Here is a 17,200-nt window from a genome sequence, read left to right as displayed (position 1 = left end):
AAATGGGTCTCACAAATCATAAGATAATAGTCAACCTCTTTCCTTTTCATGTATAATCAATCGCAAGTAACATGAACCCTTGTCAAGGCTATTTGTTGTCTATCATTTATCATAGGCAAATGACCATTAGATGGGAATTCTTATATCTTATCTTTTCAATTTCTTTTCTTTAAGCACTCCTACAAATATAGGTTTTAGAAACAAGCTATCTATATAAGGTAGAAATTTAGAAGGTTTCAGAAACAAGCTATCTATATAAGGTAGAAATTTAGAAGGTTTTTAAACTTACTATCAATTTATGCTTCTACCTTTTAAAAGTAATGGCATAAGCCTTTCCTTATATCAACTATTTATCGCATCCATTCAATCTCACCATAATAATTTTATTAGTTCATTTCTTTTTGTTTTTGGTTTTAATATGTTTTTTTGTTTCTCACTCAAGGCTCTTCGATGTAGTAGCATCCATGGTGTATATGAGTTTTTAATTTAAAATTGACATTTTCAAGCACCAAATATAGAATATTACCTCTTGGGTGTGGTAAATGAGAATTACAACTTAAGTCAAAGATACTTTCCATAATATTAAAAATTCAAAAATGGGCGCCCCAAGCCCAGAGGGTGGAGTGTGTGAGTTTTGTTGCATGTGTACATACAATTAAATGCAAGAAAAACTTTTTGAAGGGTTTGAAGAATTGAGGTTTCTATGGTTGTAAACAAATTGTCAAGGAGGTAGTTTACAATAATATTTGTGAATGTTGTAAGAGGATGTTTGTAAATAGATCACTGAATGTGAGGCAATTTACATGTGTTGTAAGAGGGTTTTGTAAATAAATTGCCAAATGTGAGGCAACTTACACAAATAAAACCTGAGGGTTTTCAAAAATTTGTGTTGCAGAGAGGCTGTGCAAGGCCTTGAAAATGTTTTAGTCGTCCATGGTAGATAGGAATTTTTAATTTGAAATTGGCACTTTCAAGCACCAAATATGGAATATTCCCTATTGGGCATGGAAAATGGGAATTACAACTTGTCTCAAGTCAAAGATACTTTCCATAATGCTAAAAATTTCAAAAATGGACACCCAAGAATGAGTTATTGGGCAATTTTTATTTTGGGCTCTTGTTGAGTGGAGTTGATGGCAGAGTGGACTAATATTCCTAGAAGGTTTGGAGGTGGAGTTGACAAAGCAACTTTGAAGGCAATTTCTAAATTGAGAAGATGCCTTCCCATTGTTTGAGTATGAGTTTTGGGAAGGCTACCAAATAGGATTTTTCGTAAGTATGGTGATTAAAAGGCAAGTTTCAACATTCATTTCAAGATCCCCATTTTTAGATTTTTGGGAAATTTGAGGGAAAGAAGAAATTTGTCTTTCAAGGAATTGCAAGTCATGAAGACTTTGTAATTTTCATATATTATATGTGAAGCCAGTAGGCTCAAAGAATGTAAACATTTTTTTGTTTTTTTGGTTTTCAATCAATATTCTATGTTTCGTCTTTGCATATTTGTAATCCGATTTTTGTGAGTTTGCTTATTTATTTTAATCAAGGTTTGAAAAAAGAGAAACCTCATTGCATCACTCGTGTTTTGTGCTCCTCTCCCTTTTCTCCTTTTAAAAGACTAGTTATGCAATTTATCTCAAATTTTTCAATCTAGTTTTAACTATGTGATCGATTTTTTTTTTCATCAAGGTTTTGAATCATGCCCCACAATCCATCATCGGGATGAGAAAGCTGTGTACATTCAATTCATATTTTTTTAACCAATGACATTCAAATTCTTTCAACTATTTTTTGGTTAAAAAAATATCTTCCACCCAAAATATTAGTTAACTAGAAAAGAAAACTAGAGCATTCTAATAAGAAAGGTAATGATATGTACCTACTAGTCCAATTCTATAAGTTTACTATCAAATCCACATACATTTATCAAGTTAAAACATATTAGGGAAGACCACCAATAGTGGATCACTTTCCAATAACCAATCACTCCTTGTGCACCCAACCCCCCAATTATTAATTTTAAAGGATCCAGAAAAATGACAATGAAAAGCTCATTAATAAGTTTCACATGTACCAATAGCTGATCACTTTTTAGCTTTTTTTATCCATAATTGGTCCATTTGTGCACCACTATTGTGACATTTATGCACAACTACCAGGGCATTTGTCCACAAGTACTGACAATTTTGAGTGGACGGTTATTGGAACATATTTAAGTAGGTATAAGGTGACACTTTGAAATGTGTCCTTTTTGAACCTTGTGTGCATAACTGATCCCACGTGTGTTGTTACTACCCAAAAGCCAGAACCTTAGCTATAAGCAATTAAGTTGCATATGAAGACAACAACAAAAAAAACATCAAAATCCAATGTACCATTTAGAATCTGTATGTACACAAAGTTAGCAATAACCATTAATGATATGTCTCCCGTAACAACCTATTTTAAAACAAATGATGAGTACATAATCTACCTTTTATACAATTTAAATCTTAAAAAAATTAGAATCCCGTGTTTATCACGACAAGCAAGGGTAAGGGTAGTGGGGAAGCCAATCAAATTAAGTTACACGAGTAAATATATAACGAGGCAGCTATAGTATGTATAATGTAGTCGTAAAAATTATGGGTGTAAGGGCAAGGCTGCAGTCAAGTTTCCATAACGGAGTTTCCTTGTGAACTAATGCATAGAATATTTAGTCCCAATCTACAGAGAAGAAAACGTATCATATTGATTTAACCTGGATAATTTTTTCTTTGCCTTATAAATCATCTTCATTTCTTTAGAATTTAGATTGCTTTGTGGCCAATGGAATTTTAAAAGAATAATGTGTATTAAGTTTAATAATATACTTACCGAGTAGGGTTGACATTTTACAATCAGCCTTGCCATCAATCTAAATTGCCATTGACATCATATGTCTATTCTCTCTTTTGGACTGTGATTATACATAGGAAAACCATTGCAAGTAACATTAAATTATTTATACACCATGAAATTCAAAAAAAATTAATATCTTGTATATTTCAGCCAGTGGAAGATCCAGTTGTCTGATTGTAGACCATAAACTGTATACAACGAAATATAAGGAGCACCTACTTTGACAAAGCCTTTCCAAAGATCCTATGATTAACTTATTTTACAAATACAATCTCAGTAAGAGATAATTATTCTTATTATTTAATTTAATCTTACTAGCATGTTTATAATGATCACGTCCTCATTTGATGTTCTAGAAACTAAACATTTATGCAGACCTTGTAGATATAAAATATGCAAACAACTTAAAACTTCCCAATTAGAGAACAAAGATACCATCAACTGACGTTGTCTCTTCCCAGAAAGCTTATGAAATCTTGATTAATATCATAGCTTTCATTGCTTATGAAGGTTTAAGAAAGCAGCCCACAGGACTAGAATTTTAGCTTTGCACTGAATAAATTATGGATGTAATAATGTTACAGAGATGTGTCCAGGCTCTTCTAGGAATCAATACTTGACAGCTTTAGAAGAACCTCACTGGTTTTAATCTGCACTCCACTGCCCGGTCCTAATGTTCATTGAATGGCTTGCATGGAAAAGGAAAATATCCAGGTTTATCTTTCTGAGTGATAATTACCTGAATAAGCTTAAACACTTTCATCAGTCTCACAATATGTGCATCTTCTTGTATATATTCATCACTGATTATATGACAAGAACATTGATTTACTAGAATTTTCGTAATTGATTTCTAATTCCATTTATTTGAAAAGTTTACTTCATCTGTTCCCTTCCAGAAATTATGTAGCTTGATAGCCTTCATATACTATGCTCAAGCATCGATAGAAGTGAAGTTCTTCTTCTTACAGATCTTTGTGACCCAGTATTAACAAAGCTGGATGACTTCAATTATTCCAGTCATGTATGTTACAAAAGAATGCCTGTTACAGAACAATTCAATTTACACATTAAAGTTACTTGGCAGCAGTTCATCAACTCAAATATATGAGCATGACCCAATGGCTTTAAATAATCCCTCAGTTTATACAGCAAACTAGTTTCAAATAACATACCCAGACGTGCATGGTATTTTATAGTACACTTCCATCAAAAATAAATGAAGTTACTGGCTGAGGGGAACACACTCAAGCTCCAGATCTAATATTCCAGACTCCACATTTTGCAGTTTCAAGATTATATCCTGCCTTACATGTCCATCGACAAGCTTGATTATGCTATCAGTTACAAGTGCATTGTCACTTGTAGCTAGCCATTTTCCAATCTGCATGGTTCCAAAGCCACCCACATTTATGTATGCATTTGCAGCTGAAACCAATGGTTGAATATCCACTTCAGCCTCCCCCATGCTGTCATCTGATGAGAAGGTGTCTTTGTCAAATACTTGCTGCAGGTAATAGCAACCGATATGTTACAAACTATACATCACACTTCCAAATTGAACATGACAATAGTAACAAGTTCGAGTCACAGTCTGAGAAACTTGTTATTAAAGACTTATTTGTAATTCGGTGACAATATAATCATAAAAAAGCTTGTAGTAAAATACATAAATGACAAAGCAGTATTTCCAACGCACTTCACTTCAAGGTACAAGCATTGTAGGTTCTAGCTGCTTACAACTTTCAGAGGTGGCATTGGATTCGGGACAGAGAGCATGTGTTCTTCGTTCCATATTGGGTTTAGATTGCTCTTAATGACTTTAGTCTTTGCTGTCTGCAGAACAGTAATAGGAAAAACATAAAATTGTTTCATTGCTCTCTTCCCCTGTCAGTCTTAAAGATAAATGAAATAGTTTTTAATAAAAATAAAATTAATATTATTTTCGTGGCTCTATTGAATATCATTAAAGTATCAAAAGACAACTGACTTGGTGCCCAACTGTCAGAATAACATAGGGATCACTAGACACAATGTCCCGCACAGCAAGGTTTGTGCCTTTGACAACTTTGATCTTTAGCAAACCTACAAACTCCACCATACCTAGCTGTCATACCAAAACAGACATTTGAAGCATCAGAATAATGCCATAAAGAAATTGATTAAGAGATAAACCCACCTAAATTATACAGAATACTAATGTTGTTTCTTGTCTTATATATATATATATATATATAGAGAGAGAGAGAGAGAGAGAGAGAGAGAGAGAGAGAGAGAGATTTGTGATATTACCAGCGAATGGTTTCTTTTTGTCTCCTTACTATCAGAATCTCTTTTTCTCCAGCTCTTCCGCAAAGCATGTCCAAGTCCAGAAAGGCGAGAGGCATGACTCATCTTCCCTATTGGCTTTTCCTCCACAGTATGCCCCAGGCCATTACTGGAAGACATATTTTGCAATGATGAGCTGAGGCTCAAAGAAGCAGATGAGGCAATTCGTAGGCTAGGTTTGACAAATTCTTGTAGCTCATATTTCTGCCTGCATACAGGAACATCTCAAATACTTCTGATCATAAAATTGGGAAACTGTAAGAAACAAGCACATAGAGCATCTTACCTAATGAAAGTGGAACGCTCTTCAGAGGATGCTTCTGGTCCAGGTTTTTGAATATTTTCAGGGAGAAAAGCCTCATATATTGCATTTGCAGATGCATTTCCACCCACATCAACCATAGCATCAACTTGGGAATCAGTCCACTCATCCAGTGTCACTGATAAAACCTTACACAGAAGAAATAAAACATAAATTTTATGAATACCCAGAAACCCAAAGAAACATGAATATGCTTATAAAGTAAAAAATACCAATCTACTTTAAAAAAAATCCAAATCTATGCCTAAAACTCACCCATGTTATTTTATACTCTTTTAAGAACCAGCTCCTTTAACTGAACACTTATTTTAGTTTGTGGTTCCGACCTCTTGCATCCATGGGTGTAGCTCACCTAGTGTTTTCATGGCCTTAGTCTATTTAAGAGGAAATGTTAATTAAGACTGCTAAATATTATTATAAAAAGTTAATCAACACCATGACCAACATAATAAACCTCATCATTTGCTCAATCATAATTTTTGACTTCATTTAAAAAAAGTGATTCTCAAGGCTTCATTGATCATACCTCTTTGTTACAGTCCTTACAACATCACAATGCAGGTTAGGAACGAAATTTGATTCTGACCTTCTGCCTTGACTTGATCGTCATCCTATTATTGCTTCTTGACCTTCTTTGTCCTACTTTTCATCTCTACTAGAGCAATCCATCCATCCAATGGATTAAGAATTCCAAAGATTAAGTATCCAGCTGAATGATGATCCACTTTTTAAGCTTTTGGCTCAACCTCAATAGATTATTGAGAACAAGCTATAAAGCATGCTTCATAACAAGAGAAAGGCCCTTCCCTTGTTATGTGTTGCCAAAGCCGACCAGTTGCCAAAGCAAACAAGTTGTTCTGAAATGAACTAATTGATAAGAAGCTCCCTTGCTTGTGGCAAATGACACGATGGCAAATGCTGCTTCCCAAAGAAAGACAAATGATCAAGACTCTATCCCAATGGCACCGAACTCATTCTTAAGTCATTTTGAGACTAAACTTTGCCTTTGGCACCAATTCAAGTGCAAATATCAACTTTTGTGCAAACAACCACTTTTGTATAAGTTGTCAACCTTAACAGTAGTGCCAAATTCCCACCAATCTCAGCAATTATGCCACCAAACTTGACATTGGCACTAGGGCCTTTACTGTGCTTCAGCTCAAATTTTCAACACATTGCCTTAGTTGGCACCAAAGTACAGCACATTTGCAAACTAAACATTACTTGTAAATTTATTGTTTGTAAAATATGAATTCTGAACCATTCAAATTTTCCATTTGCACCACCATCCTAGACTATATAATATGTGGTAATTTTTTATTTCGTAAATTGTCCTCTTGTTAGGTAACCCCTGGCATAAATGCAATGAACAAGAGGTATCCCTTCTATCAAATTCACCAGGGATTCACACCCAGCCTAACCAACAAGAGTATGCCACACCCAGTGAGTTGGATGCAGTATTTTACTCAATTTCAATAATTTATCATGTCTTCTAGGATTTGAACCTGTACCTCAAGTATGAAAGCCCTTGTGGTTTTTCCACCCAAAGCTAATCCCACTCAACTACCATATGTAGCGTTCAATATCAATGTACCTCATTTATTCAGATTATTCTTCCCTCTCTACACGTAGGCTCCTCAACAAACATTCTAACTCTCACACAGAGCACCTATGCACATCTTATCAAAGGTCTTATGAAAAAACAATTTTAGTTTTAATGAAATATAGTTCTTAAAAGACCTACCATTGTTTACCTCTTTATTGTGCACTCTATTTTGATTATTAGGCATATATGTGTTGCATAAATTTCATAACATAGGAGAGTTCTCATTCACTATGCTGTCTTTTGGATATCTGTTGAGATCCAAATCAAAGAGAGACATAAATTATATCAATACAATACAGTGGTCCTTGTAAGTTAAATCTTTGTTAGATCTTGCACCTTATATTCCATCAAGAAACAACATAAGTCTGTAAATGAATATGAACTGTGGCAGATTCAATCCTCCTCATTATGATGAATGTAAGATTTCTCTATCATTGAGAATTGTATATTATGTCGCACAAGAATTGAATCTTTTAAATTTTGATGTCTACAAGAACAGTTTATAGCAACAAGATCAGAAGAGGTTGGATGACGTGGGGATATCTGAATGAGTTGAACACAATGATTGTGTATGTCAGGTATCTGCCAATAAGCTTACAGGTAATTTATGCTAAGATGCATGCAATGCACAAATGGTCAAAATTAAGATGTCACTAAATATCACATTCAACACTTGTCATCCCAAAAACTTATCCTAGTTCTTCCACGTGAATCTGCATGTTAACAGTGTTTGAAAAGAGATTGCATGCCTCCTTTATGAATGATTTGTCCATGGTCACATCAAGCAGAGGAGAGCCGAATCTGTTCGTATTGCTGCTGGAGAAGATAGAATCTCTACTTCTACCTTGATGAATTTCCCTTCTTAGAGTAGCAAAGAGTTGACCAAAACTTTAAAGGACACTACAACAATGCTCAAGATTGAAGAACAATTCCAACATTGCCTAAAGACTAACTTCCATTTTGATTTCATCAAAAATGCAATCTCATGAATCCATTATCTTCATTAAAGAATCTCTCTTCTACTCCACAATCCCAACATCTAGAGGAAATCCTGACGCATATAGACCATATTTTATGAACAAAGACAAAAGTAATCCCTAAGCAAGTTGAAGGTTGTCCAAGCTGTACCATCTTAACATTGTTCCTTAGGTAGTCCATTCACTCACTGAGTTCATCATGGCTTTCACTAGATGTTGGAGGCATTTCCATGACAATAGGATCTTGAATACTCACCCTAGATGCACAATCTTTGTCAATATATGTAACCAAGGCTCCTTTATTGACTTCGAGATGAGATACTTCTTCAAATAGCTTTCTAAAGTGTGCATTACCAAATTCCACTCTCTAGCTGACCATGTCAAGCATGTCTTATTGATCAACTTGTGAAAAAGCATGGTGATGAACTACAAAATCTTCAACCCACACCTTATCCAACTTGCTAAAGGCACAATTGTACCAATCACCATTTGCCTCATAGATCGGCAAGCCTAATTTGCATTATGGGATTTGCCTTGGGTGATTCATACTCATAGCTTGAATGTATTACATCGAAGAAAATCAGATTGAACTTAGAGAATCACCTCCTTTGCAATGCAATCTAAAGAAACAATATCCCTTCAAGGAGTGGCAAAGATAACTAGACTATCTTTGGAATGGGTGCATCTAATTCATTGGATTGATTCCCATCAAGAGCAACCTCCTCCTTATCTTGCCTTTTATTTGGATTTAGGTCATCATCGTTGTTGTCATCTCCTACTCCTTACCACCCTTGATGGGTAGTTTCTATAAGATTATGCAATTGGACCGATAAGAAGCTTCTTGGTCAACTTCTTGTTTGATGACTCTTGACATGCATCCACAACTACTTCCACATTTCTTTTGTAATGTAAACTCCAATCAACCCTTGGTGGTGGGATGAAATCAAGTGCCTTGAGGGAAGAGATAGATTCAAAATCTTTCTTGTGTAATGTTGGATTAATGACCCCTTTTAATATTATGATGTCATGAGAATCTAGGATTCTCACATTGCCTCTATCATCCCTTCAACTAATGGAGCTAGTCATAGCAATGTTGCCATGTGATTGCATGGGTGCCAACATTTTGTAGGTGCTCATCATAATTGCTATTCTCTCATAAGTCTTCATCATCGTGAACGAGTTGGAAACTCCCTCATAGGAATTGGGACACTATCTCATTCATCTTTTCCCTTGGATCAAAATGACAAATTGTATTCTCCATGAGAAATCCAAAGTGAAGACTCGAAGAGATCCATTTTCAAATTCGTTGTCATTGCCTTGTTCCTAGATTCAAAATGATTAATTCTAATAAGATACCTGATAGACAATGTGTTGTGACATTTTCACAAATTGCCTCATTGCAAATGGGGAACCTGTTGACGTGTATTTTGTACACTATCAAACACAGAATAAAATACCTAAAGGTACCTTATCCTCTCTTGAGTAAAGCCTCTGATTGCTGAAGATATCGTGAAAAAGGATCAATCAGGATGACTCCAAGGTTCTTGTATGTAGGGTCTCTACGTGTGGATAAGCTTACATTTGATGATTGAACGTCTGATCTGCTTTGAATATTGCTGGAACACAGGCTCTTACTAGCTTTGATTTGAAAAAAGGAAAAAAGACGAGGGCGAAGAGAGGATCTAATCCTAATACTAAGAATGTAGGAGCAATGAATGATCTTTGATGAAATTCTAACTAGGTCTTGTTTTGACATCGCAGGATCATCTCCACAAGGCTAGTGCGATCTTCGAAGGAAAGCTTTATGATGTTCAAATCATCACTGCAGGCATAGACACCATCAAGCTGATGCATATCAATGAAGAAGCGACAATTGAAGTTAAGCTTAAGCTGAATAATTCCAGTTGACTACGCAAGGCAAGTCTGCAATCAACAAACTACTAGTAGTATGGATATACGAATTTCATCATCAATCAAGCACATTTCTTCCACTCATCTAATAACATGAAATCAAATATGAGAAGTATAGAGACCATGCAAATTGTCGAATCGACCCATAAATTTCACCATTTCTTCAATGAAGTTTTACAAGTCTCTTACAACAACATCTTGGCAACAATCTTTGCCTTCTCTCTCTACTCTACTCTAATTGCTATTCTATCAACTTCTAACTACTCTCTATCTACTAACTGCTTCCAACTATTTCCAACTCTCTAACTATTGCCTTTACAAAATGAAATGCCAGGGCTTATATAGTGCCCTCAATACAATTCGATGGCTTAGATCAATTCGAGATCAATGTCCAAGATTCAACAATGAAAACCCTAATTAGGGTTTGTTACAACCATTACATAACATTTAATGCTTGACCAATGATAAAATTGTATTGCTTGGACACATGTCCTCTCTAGAAAATTCCACCAATGGATAGCTAGGGTAGGTACATCGGAGTTTGTGCCACCTTCCATGAGTTAGGTACATTGAATCTGGAAATGCTGAGGTGGACCACACTGACTGGATGAGCGATGACTAGGATGCCACCTCGTCCGACACTTGTAGCTTGGTAAATATTCAACTTGATGTTGTTGAGAAGCTAGCTTTAATTAATTCATCTGGTACTATCTGCTTCTTCAACGAACCCTTGTTCTAACTTCTTGTGTCCTTGATGTGCAGGATGATTGATATACCTCGCCATGGAATACTGGATTGGAAGAGGTCGCCCTTGATGACGTTAGTCCAAAGAAGGCCGTCCTTGTCGATGCTTGATCGTCTTGGAGGAGACCGTCCTTGTCCTTGCTTGATCGTCCTTGATCTAGCTTGATTTTCCTTGAGGAGAGTCTTCCAACTTGTAGATCTTTCGAGCTTGGAGTTGCCATCTTGATACCTACACAACATTTCAAAATTAGTAATATATCTTGAAATCTAAAAATTAAACTTTAAAAGGAAGATTCAAGATTTTAATTAGGAAACTTCATGATAAAACTTGAGTTATCATTTCCTAATTTAGGATTTTCAAAGCAAAATTTAAATCTTCAAAAATGGTGCCAAGGTGATTACGCCATACCTCCACTTGGGAATTAATTCTAAAAAATGATGCAAAAATAGGAGAATTCGCTAGGCAAAATGTAGATCAAGACTCCCTTTAGCAAAATGCGCCCCCTTTAGCTTGGAAAAGAACTCCATCTTCCACTAGCCTCTTCAAGATCTGGAAATTCGCCTTCAAATGTCTTCAAAAATCTGGAAATTATCCTCCAATCTAGCAAGAAATACGCCTCTCCAATGGCCTTCAAGATGAATTTCGCCTTCCTTAGTCTCCACACTTGGTAGAAATTCGCTCCACACAAGCTAGATTTCACACCTCCTTCCTTGCTCCTCCAAATCGCATTTGAAATGATGAGTGAATGATGGATTAAAATCGCTCAACACACCTCTCTTATATAGGCACTCACCATTTCATTATCCATAGGCCGACTTGGTAAAATAGAACCAAAAATAAACAAAATTAATAAAAGGGGAAGGCCGACTTTATAAAAACATTAAATAATACCTCAAGCGCCCCAATTTTATTTTTAAATTAATAATAATTAATTTTAAATGCCTTTATAATTAAAATTTCGATTTTTTTAAAGGCATAAATTTATTATTATATGTTATGTGCCATTTTTAAATGCCAATTTAATTAAATATTTCAAAGTTTTTATCGAATTTAGCATTTAATGTATTTCAAAAAATTATTGGCGCCTAGGCATGGGAGGAATTTGGGACTTTAATCAAATTCGCTTTGGTCCCTTGGAGAGGGACAGGAGCACCTTTTCATCTTAGCCTTACAATTTCTTGTTTTTCACGTTCAACACTTCATCCTGGACGCCCAAAATGGGATTTTCATTCGTAACTTTGAGTTTGATCAATTCAATCTTTGGAATGAATGCCTTTTAAACCATTTTCGCCCTGGTCCCTTGGTGAGGGACAGGAGCGATTTTTGCTTTTCCTCCTTGGCCCTTGTCTTTTAAATCGTCAAATCAGCTTGTGAGGGCAATTGATGATCCTTGTTTGTTCTACGCATGCCAAACTTGTCTCTCCAAGACCAAATGAGCCCTCCTAAGGATTTTTCGCCCTGGTCCTTGACTGAAGGACAGGAGCAAATTTTGCATTTGAGCTCAAAATTGTTGATTCTTGAGGTTAATTCCACGTTCATCGTCCTTCGAAAGTCATTTTTGACCTTGCGTAACCTTGCCTTGACGTAACTTTTGAAAGGAATGGTTGATTCTGTAGAAATCGCCCTGGTCCTCCAGTGAAGGACAGGAGCGATTTTGCATTTATGGCACAAATCCTTAATCATGTTAACATCGAATTTTCTTCAAGGCGTAAAACATTGTTTCTTACTCCATCTTGAACATTTGAAACGAAAGAGGCATTTAAAAATTAGGCATACTTGACTATTTCGCTCTGGTCCCTTGGTGAGGGACAAGAGCGATTTTTCATTTATAGGCTCACTTGTGTTTTGCTAGCTTCGAAAATTATCTTCAACGGATCGATTGCGTCTTCCTTCACCCACTTCAAACGCGAAACTTGCCTTCCTTTTGCCAAAAACTTGTCTTGAGGGAAAATCGCTCTGGTCCCTGGGAGAGGGACAGGAGCGCTGAGCTCATTTATGCCTTGTTAATTTTCAAAACTATCTTCAATGGTTTGATTACGTCCTCCTTCATGCCTTTGATGTCTCAATTTGTCCAAACAAGATCAAGAATGACTCCACTAAGCTTTTTCGCTCTGGACCCTTGGTGAGGGACATGAGCGATTCGCCTTGGACCCTTGGAGAGGGACAGGAGCGAAATTCGCTCTGGATCCTCAGTGAAGGACAGGAGCGAAATTTGACTTTTCGAACTCTCTATCAGGATAATTTTTAACATTTCCTTCTATGTTTCTTCTTTCTTATACTTTAAGTTATATTCCATATATACTTTCAGGATGTTTGAGAGTGGTTTCAGACCTCCAGGAGTTATATTGCAAAATCTAGTTTTTGGAGGTTTTTCAGTTTCCAGACTTAGTCAAATTTCAGGATCAGGACATTCCAGACTTAGCCAAATTTCAGGATCAGGACTTCACTCCAGCAGGACCTGCTATCCTATTGATCTCCCCGACAGCACTCAAAATGCAAAAGCCAACCGACAAAACCCTAAAAGACCTAGAAAACAAACCCTAAAAAGCAAAAAACATGGGTCCCCATTTGCAATGGGGCGATGTGTGAAAACGTCACAACAGAACCCCCACTTTTTGCCTTGCTGCTTAGGGCCTCTAGTTAGATGTCAGTCCTTAGTCCTTAACCTTTCAGTGAGAGGAGGTTAGCTCAGGTTGTCAACATTGCCTTCTAATGCTGAATGACATCCAAGTAACGAAGAATGAATGCGATGAACTTATGAAGGCTTAAAACAATTTTTTTTGTCTAAGTCATAACTTTGCTGAACTCATGGTCCAAGCACTAGCTTACTCATCAAGCGGTGTTTGTGAAAATGGACCCTTGAAATGCACCTAAGCAAGGGATAATTTGAGGGAAAGAAACGTCAAAATGGTCATCTTAATGGATGATTTTTCTAAGGCAAAGGAGAAAAGTTAAGTCTAAACTTGTGCAAATTAACCTCACTTCCCAAGTTGTGCATATGAGGGTGAAAAATGTGCCTTGGTTGTGCAATTGAACCTAGAAAAGCCACCCTAGCAGACAACTTTGTGCAAATAGACCTTGAAAAGCCCCTCAACCAAGAAACTTGTACATATTAAGGCATAAAATCTGCTCAATCAAGAGATCTTGTGCAAATGAACCATCATTTTGTGCCCGCCTTCAAGTTTGTGCAAATGAGCATTGAAAGTGCGCCCTAGTTGTGCAAACACAAGATGAAAAGGCACCTAAGCAAGAGAAAAGTTGTGCAAATGCATGCCAAGAAGCCGCCCTAGCAACTCATTTGTGCAAATGAACATGAGATATGAGCCCTCATTTGTGCAATCAAGCATGCAATTTGCGCCTTAGTCTGTGCAAAATGGAAATTAAAAATCCACCCTAGCAAGAAGTGTACAAACAAGTATGAGATTTGAACCCTAGGTTGTGCAAATGAGAGGGCAAAATGTGCCCTAGATTGTGCAAACAAAGGGTTAAAATGTGCCCAATAATCAAACTTGTGACATCACCATGTTCAAGTTTTGGAAGCATGATAATTGTAGTATTAGTGTTATCTCATGTATAAGTTGAATTATATTTCATTACTCTTGATCTCAAATATATTCTTTTCCGATTTGATGCATAGGTGAAGCAAGGAGGCAATTACATAGAGCATGGGGCTAAGGACCTCACCACTTGAGAGAAAAACCAAGCTTTCAATGAGCTGGATGGAGGAATTCAACAATCATTGCAACTTCAAAGTAAAACATGGAGATGGATACCATCAAATGAGGGAGGCAAGTCAGCATTGTGAAGAGTGCATCACATTCAAGGCTTCATCATATCATCCCTATCATTAGGACTTCAAGTTATCAAGGATCAACATCAAGGGTCAAGAGGGAGGCGAACAACATTAGGATGAAGGACTTAAGCAAGGCTGCAACCACCACATGAAGATAAGCTCTACAACAATATGACATCCAAGGCTAGCATTACAACATGAGGAGCAAAAATGCATTCCAAGCTTTATTTCATCATGGCGAAATGAGGAAGTCAAGACTTCATGGAATAGGAAGGATATCAAAATGTACAAGCAAGATAGGGAAAGGCAATGTTGCTTTGGTACTCAAGGCATGGTAAAGACATAGCAATAAAATGAAGATAAGTTTGACATATCTTAAATTTCCCTTGAAAATCCAAGACTAAGTGCCAGTACCACATGAAGGTACCCTCACACATCAAAGCAAGTTCTTCAAAGGAAAGTGCAGGCCTCGAGGAAGATAATCAAAGATAGTAATAAAGGACTTCAAAGAGAAAAGATTCATGATCAAACATCATCAAGAAGTCAGCTAGCAGGACGACAAGTTGATCAGGGCAAGATAGGCAAGCAAGGGTAAAGGGTTGACTTGATAGGATGATGCTTCCCATCATCATCACACTAAGCTTAGAGGTGTTAAGTATCAAGAGATATTGCTCAACTAAATACGCATGTGATGAGGTATCAAGTCTACAAGAGAGATAAGATGGCATCCTTGTCATCACCGATCAATCAAAGGATTCCACGTCAGCACATCCAAGTCCATTGAACTTGACTCATCCTACGGAAACACAAAATTTGAGAAACCTAACCTCGGTTTCTATTGGTTCACATTCAATGTAGGACATGTGTCCAATCTAAATGTAATTTTCTCATTGGCCAGAATGGAGTTTGTTGTTACAAACCCTAATTAGAGTTTTATTGTAAAATCTCGGCCATTGACCTCAAATTGATCTGATATTTTGAATTGTAATGAGCTCTCTATATAAGGCTCAATCCTCTCATTTGAAAGGTTAATAGAGGATCAATAGACATTAGATAGCAAGTAGTAAAAGTGAAAGTTAGAATTGGAGGAGAAGGCAAAGATTGTTGCCAAGATCTTGTTGTAAGAGACATGTTTTCATTGAAGTTATGGTGAATTCCGTATGTTAATTCAACATGTTGCATGGTCTTTACTTCTCATTTGCTTTAAAGTTGGTTAGATGAATGGAAGATATCATTGTTGATGAATGGTGTACCTAATGTCCGTACTATTTGTAATTTGTTGATTGCAAATTGCAATGCGTAGTCAACTGAACTTGTGTGAAAGCTTAACTTCTATTACTTCATGCTCATTGTTCATATGGTTGATGTGCATTAGTGATATGAAAATCATTTGTTTATCCTTCAGAGATTGCACCTGTTTTGTGTAGTTGTTCCTTGATGGCGAAACAAAGCTTGGTTTGGTCACACCTAGTCGACAATTAGTTCCTATAATCTTAGGATTAGATTAGACTCCCTAAACCCTATCTTTTTTGCCCTTTTATTTTCCAAGCAAGTAGTTAGAATCTAAGTTCCAGCAGCATTCAAACATTCAAATATCAACGTAAGTCCCCTTGTGATTCCAGCAAATCACATCATAAAACGAGTCTATCCAAGAGCACATCAAGACCTGACATTCAGAACCTTGGAGTCATCCCATTTCATCACATAGTTTAGCACTTGGGAGGATTTTGTTCAAGAGAGGATAGAATACTTAGTATTTTATTTTGTGTTGCATAGTGCATAAAAAACACATCAACACAACGGTCTCTTTGACAACACGTTGAAAAACATTTTGCACCTCCAACGTTTGTCAAGAAAACACAAAAAGTTGGATGAATTCAACTTCCTTTAAATTCTAAAACCAAATTCTTAGATGTATGTGTATGATTCATTTTTTATATACTAGTTATCTCATCATCTAATGCACTTCAAGCCTTCTAGAGAGAAGAAAATTTGGGTTCCCATGCAACTCTAAAGATGACCTAAAAGATGAAGCCATCATTTATCATCCTAAAAGCTTTCTACTTGATCAATTCTTTGATGCAAGGAGCTATCATTCTACTCATTGTAGGCAAAAGTGCATACACCAAATATGAGGTCATGTACACGGACTTTTTCTTTATGAACTTTTATCAACTATTGACAAAATGCATCATTAATTACTTATACCCACCTAAACCTTTTGTGCTGGAAGAAGTTAGCATTCAATTCTACAACAATCTACTAATGAGCAAGATGGTGTGTTTATACTAATCTTTGAGTTTTGTACACCTAGAGAGTTCGATTTTGGAATAGTTCTTGTAAATTGAGATCTATGTTTTATTTATGAACCAAAGATTGCCACTAGTTTTGGCATTGGAAGTGAACATCAAGTCTTAAAGACTCACCTCAACTATTGCTTTTAGATTGTCAATATGGCTTTGAAGAACTAGAGATTGAGATTTGCAATATCATGCCCATTGATGGTTCTAATAATGCATGATCAAGGATGGTAGTGCCTAGCACACTCTAACACAAAATCTAGAGACATGATTGTGGTCAAGAACCCAAAAACAACAATTCACCTAAACATGATGAGAGGATATTTGCATCCCATTTGAGC

At 36.3% G+C, this 17,200-nt stretch overlaps 1 protein-coding gene across 5 annotated transcripts in view; it reads right to left on the bottom strand.

The window, feature by feature from the left end:
- Window positions 1-3,264: 3,264 nt before the first annotated feature.
- Window positions 3,265-17,200, bottom strand: part of LOC131029302 (ADP-ribosylation factor GTPase-activating protein AGD12) — a 29,299-nt gene continuing 15,363 nt past the window's right edge. For 3 of the 5 annotated variants that reach the window (XR_009102745.2, XR_009102744.2, XR_009102746.2), the window contains 6 exons: window positions 5,492-5,655; window positions 5,170-5,413; window positions 4,868-4,984; window positions 4,618-4,713; window positions 4,053-4,384; window positions 3,265-3,920 (listed from right to left, as the gene is read on the bottom strand). Coding sequence is in view for 1 of the 5 variants with exons in the window: in XM_057959739.2 (XP_057815722.1) it covers window positions 4,103-4,384; window positions 4,618-4,713; window positions 4,868-4,984; window positions 5,170-5,413; window positions 5,492-5,655 (903 nt within the window). In the remaining 4 variants the exon portion in view is untranslated. Of the gene's footprint in view, window positions 4,385-4,617; window positions 4,714-4,867; window positions 4,985-5,169; window positions 5,414-5,491; window positions 5,656-5,782; window positions 5,802-17,200 lie in introns of those variants that run through there. The other 2 variants (XR_009102747.2, XM_057959739.2) reach the window with 2 other exon arrangements.

The sequence above is a fragment of the Cryptomeria japonica genome, chromosome 10, assembly GCF_030272615.1.
Source record: "Cryptomeria japonica chromosome 10, Sugi_1.0, whole genome shotgun sequence".
Lineage (NCBI taxonomy): Eukaryota > Viridiplantae > Streptophyta > Pinopsida > Cupressales > Cupressaceae > Cryptomeria > Cryptomeria japonica.
Note: the sequence above shows the minus strand (reverse complement) of the source record. Positions and strands in the feature narration are given on the sequence as shown.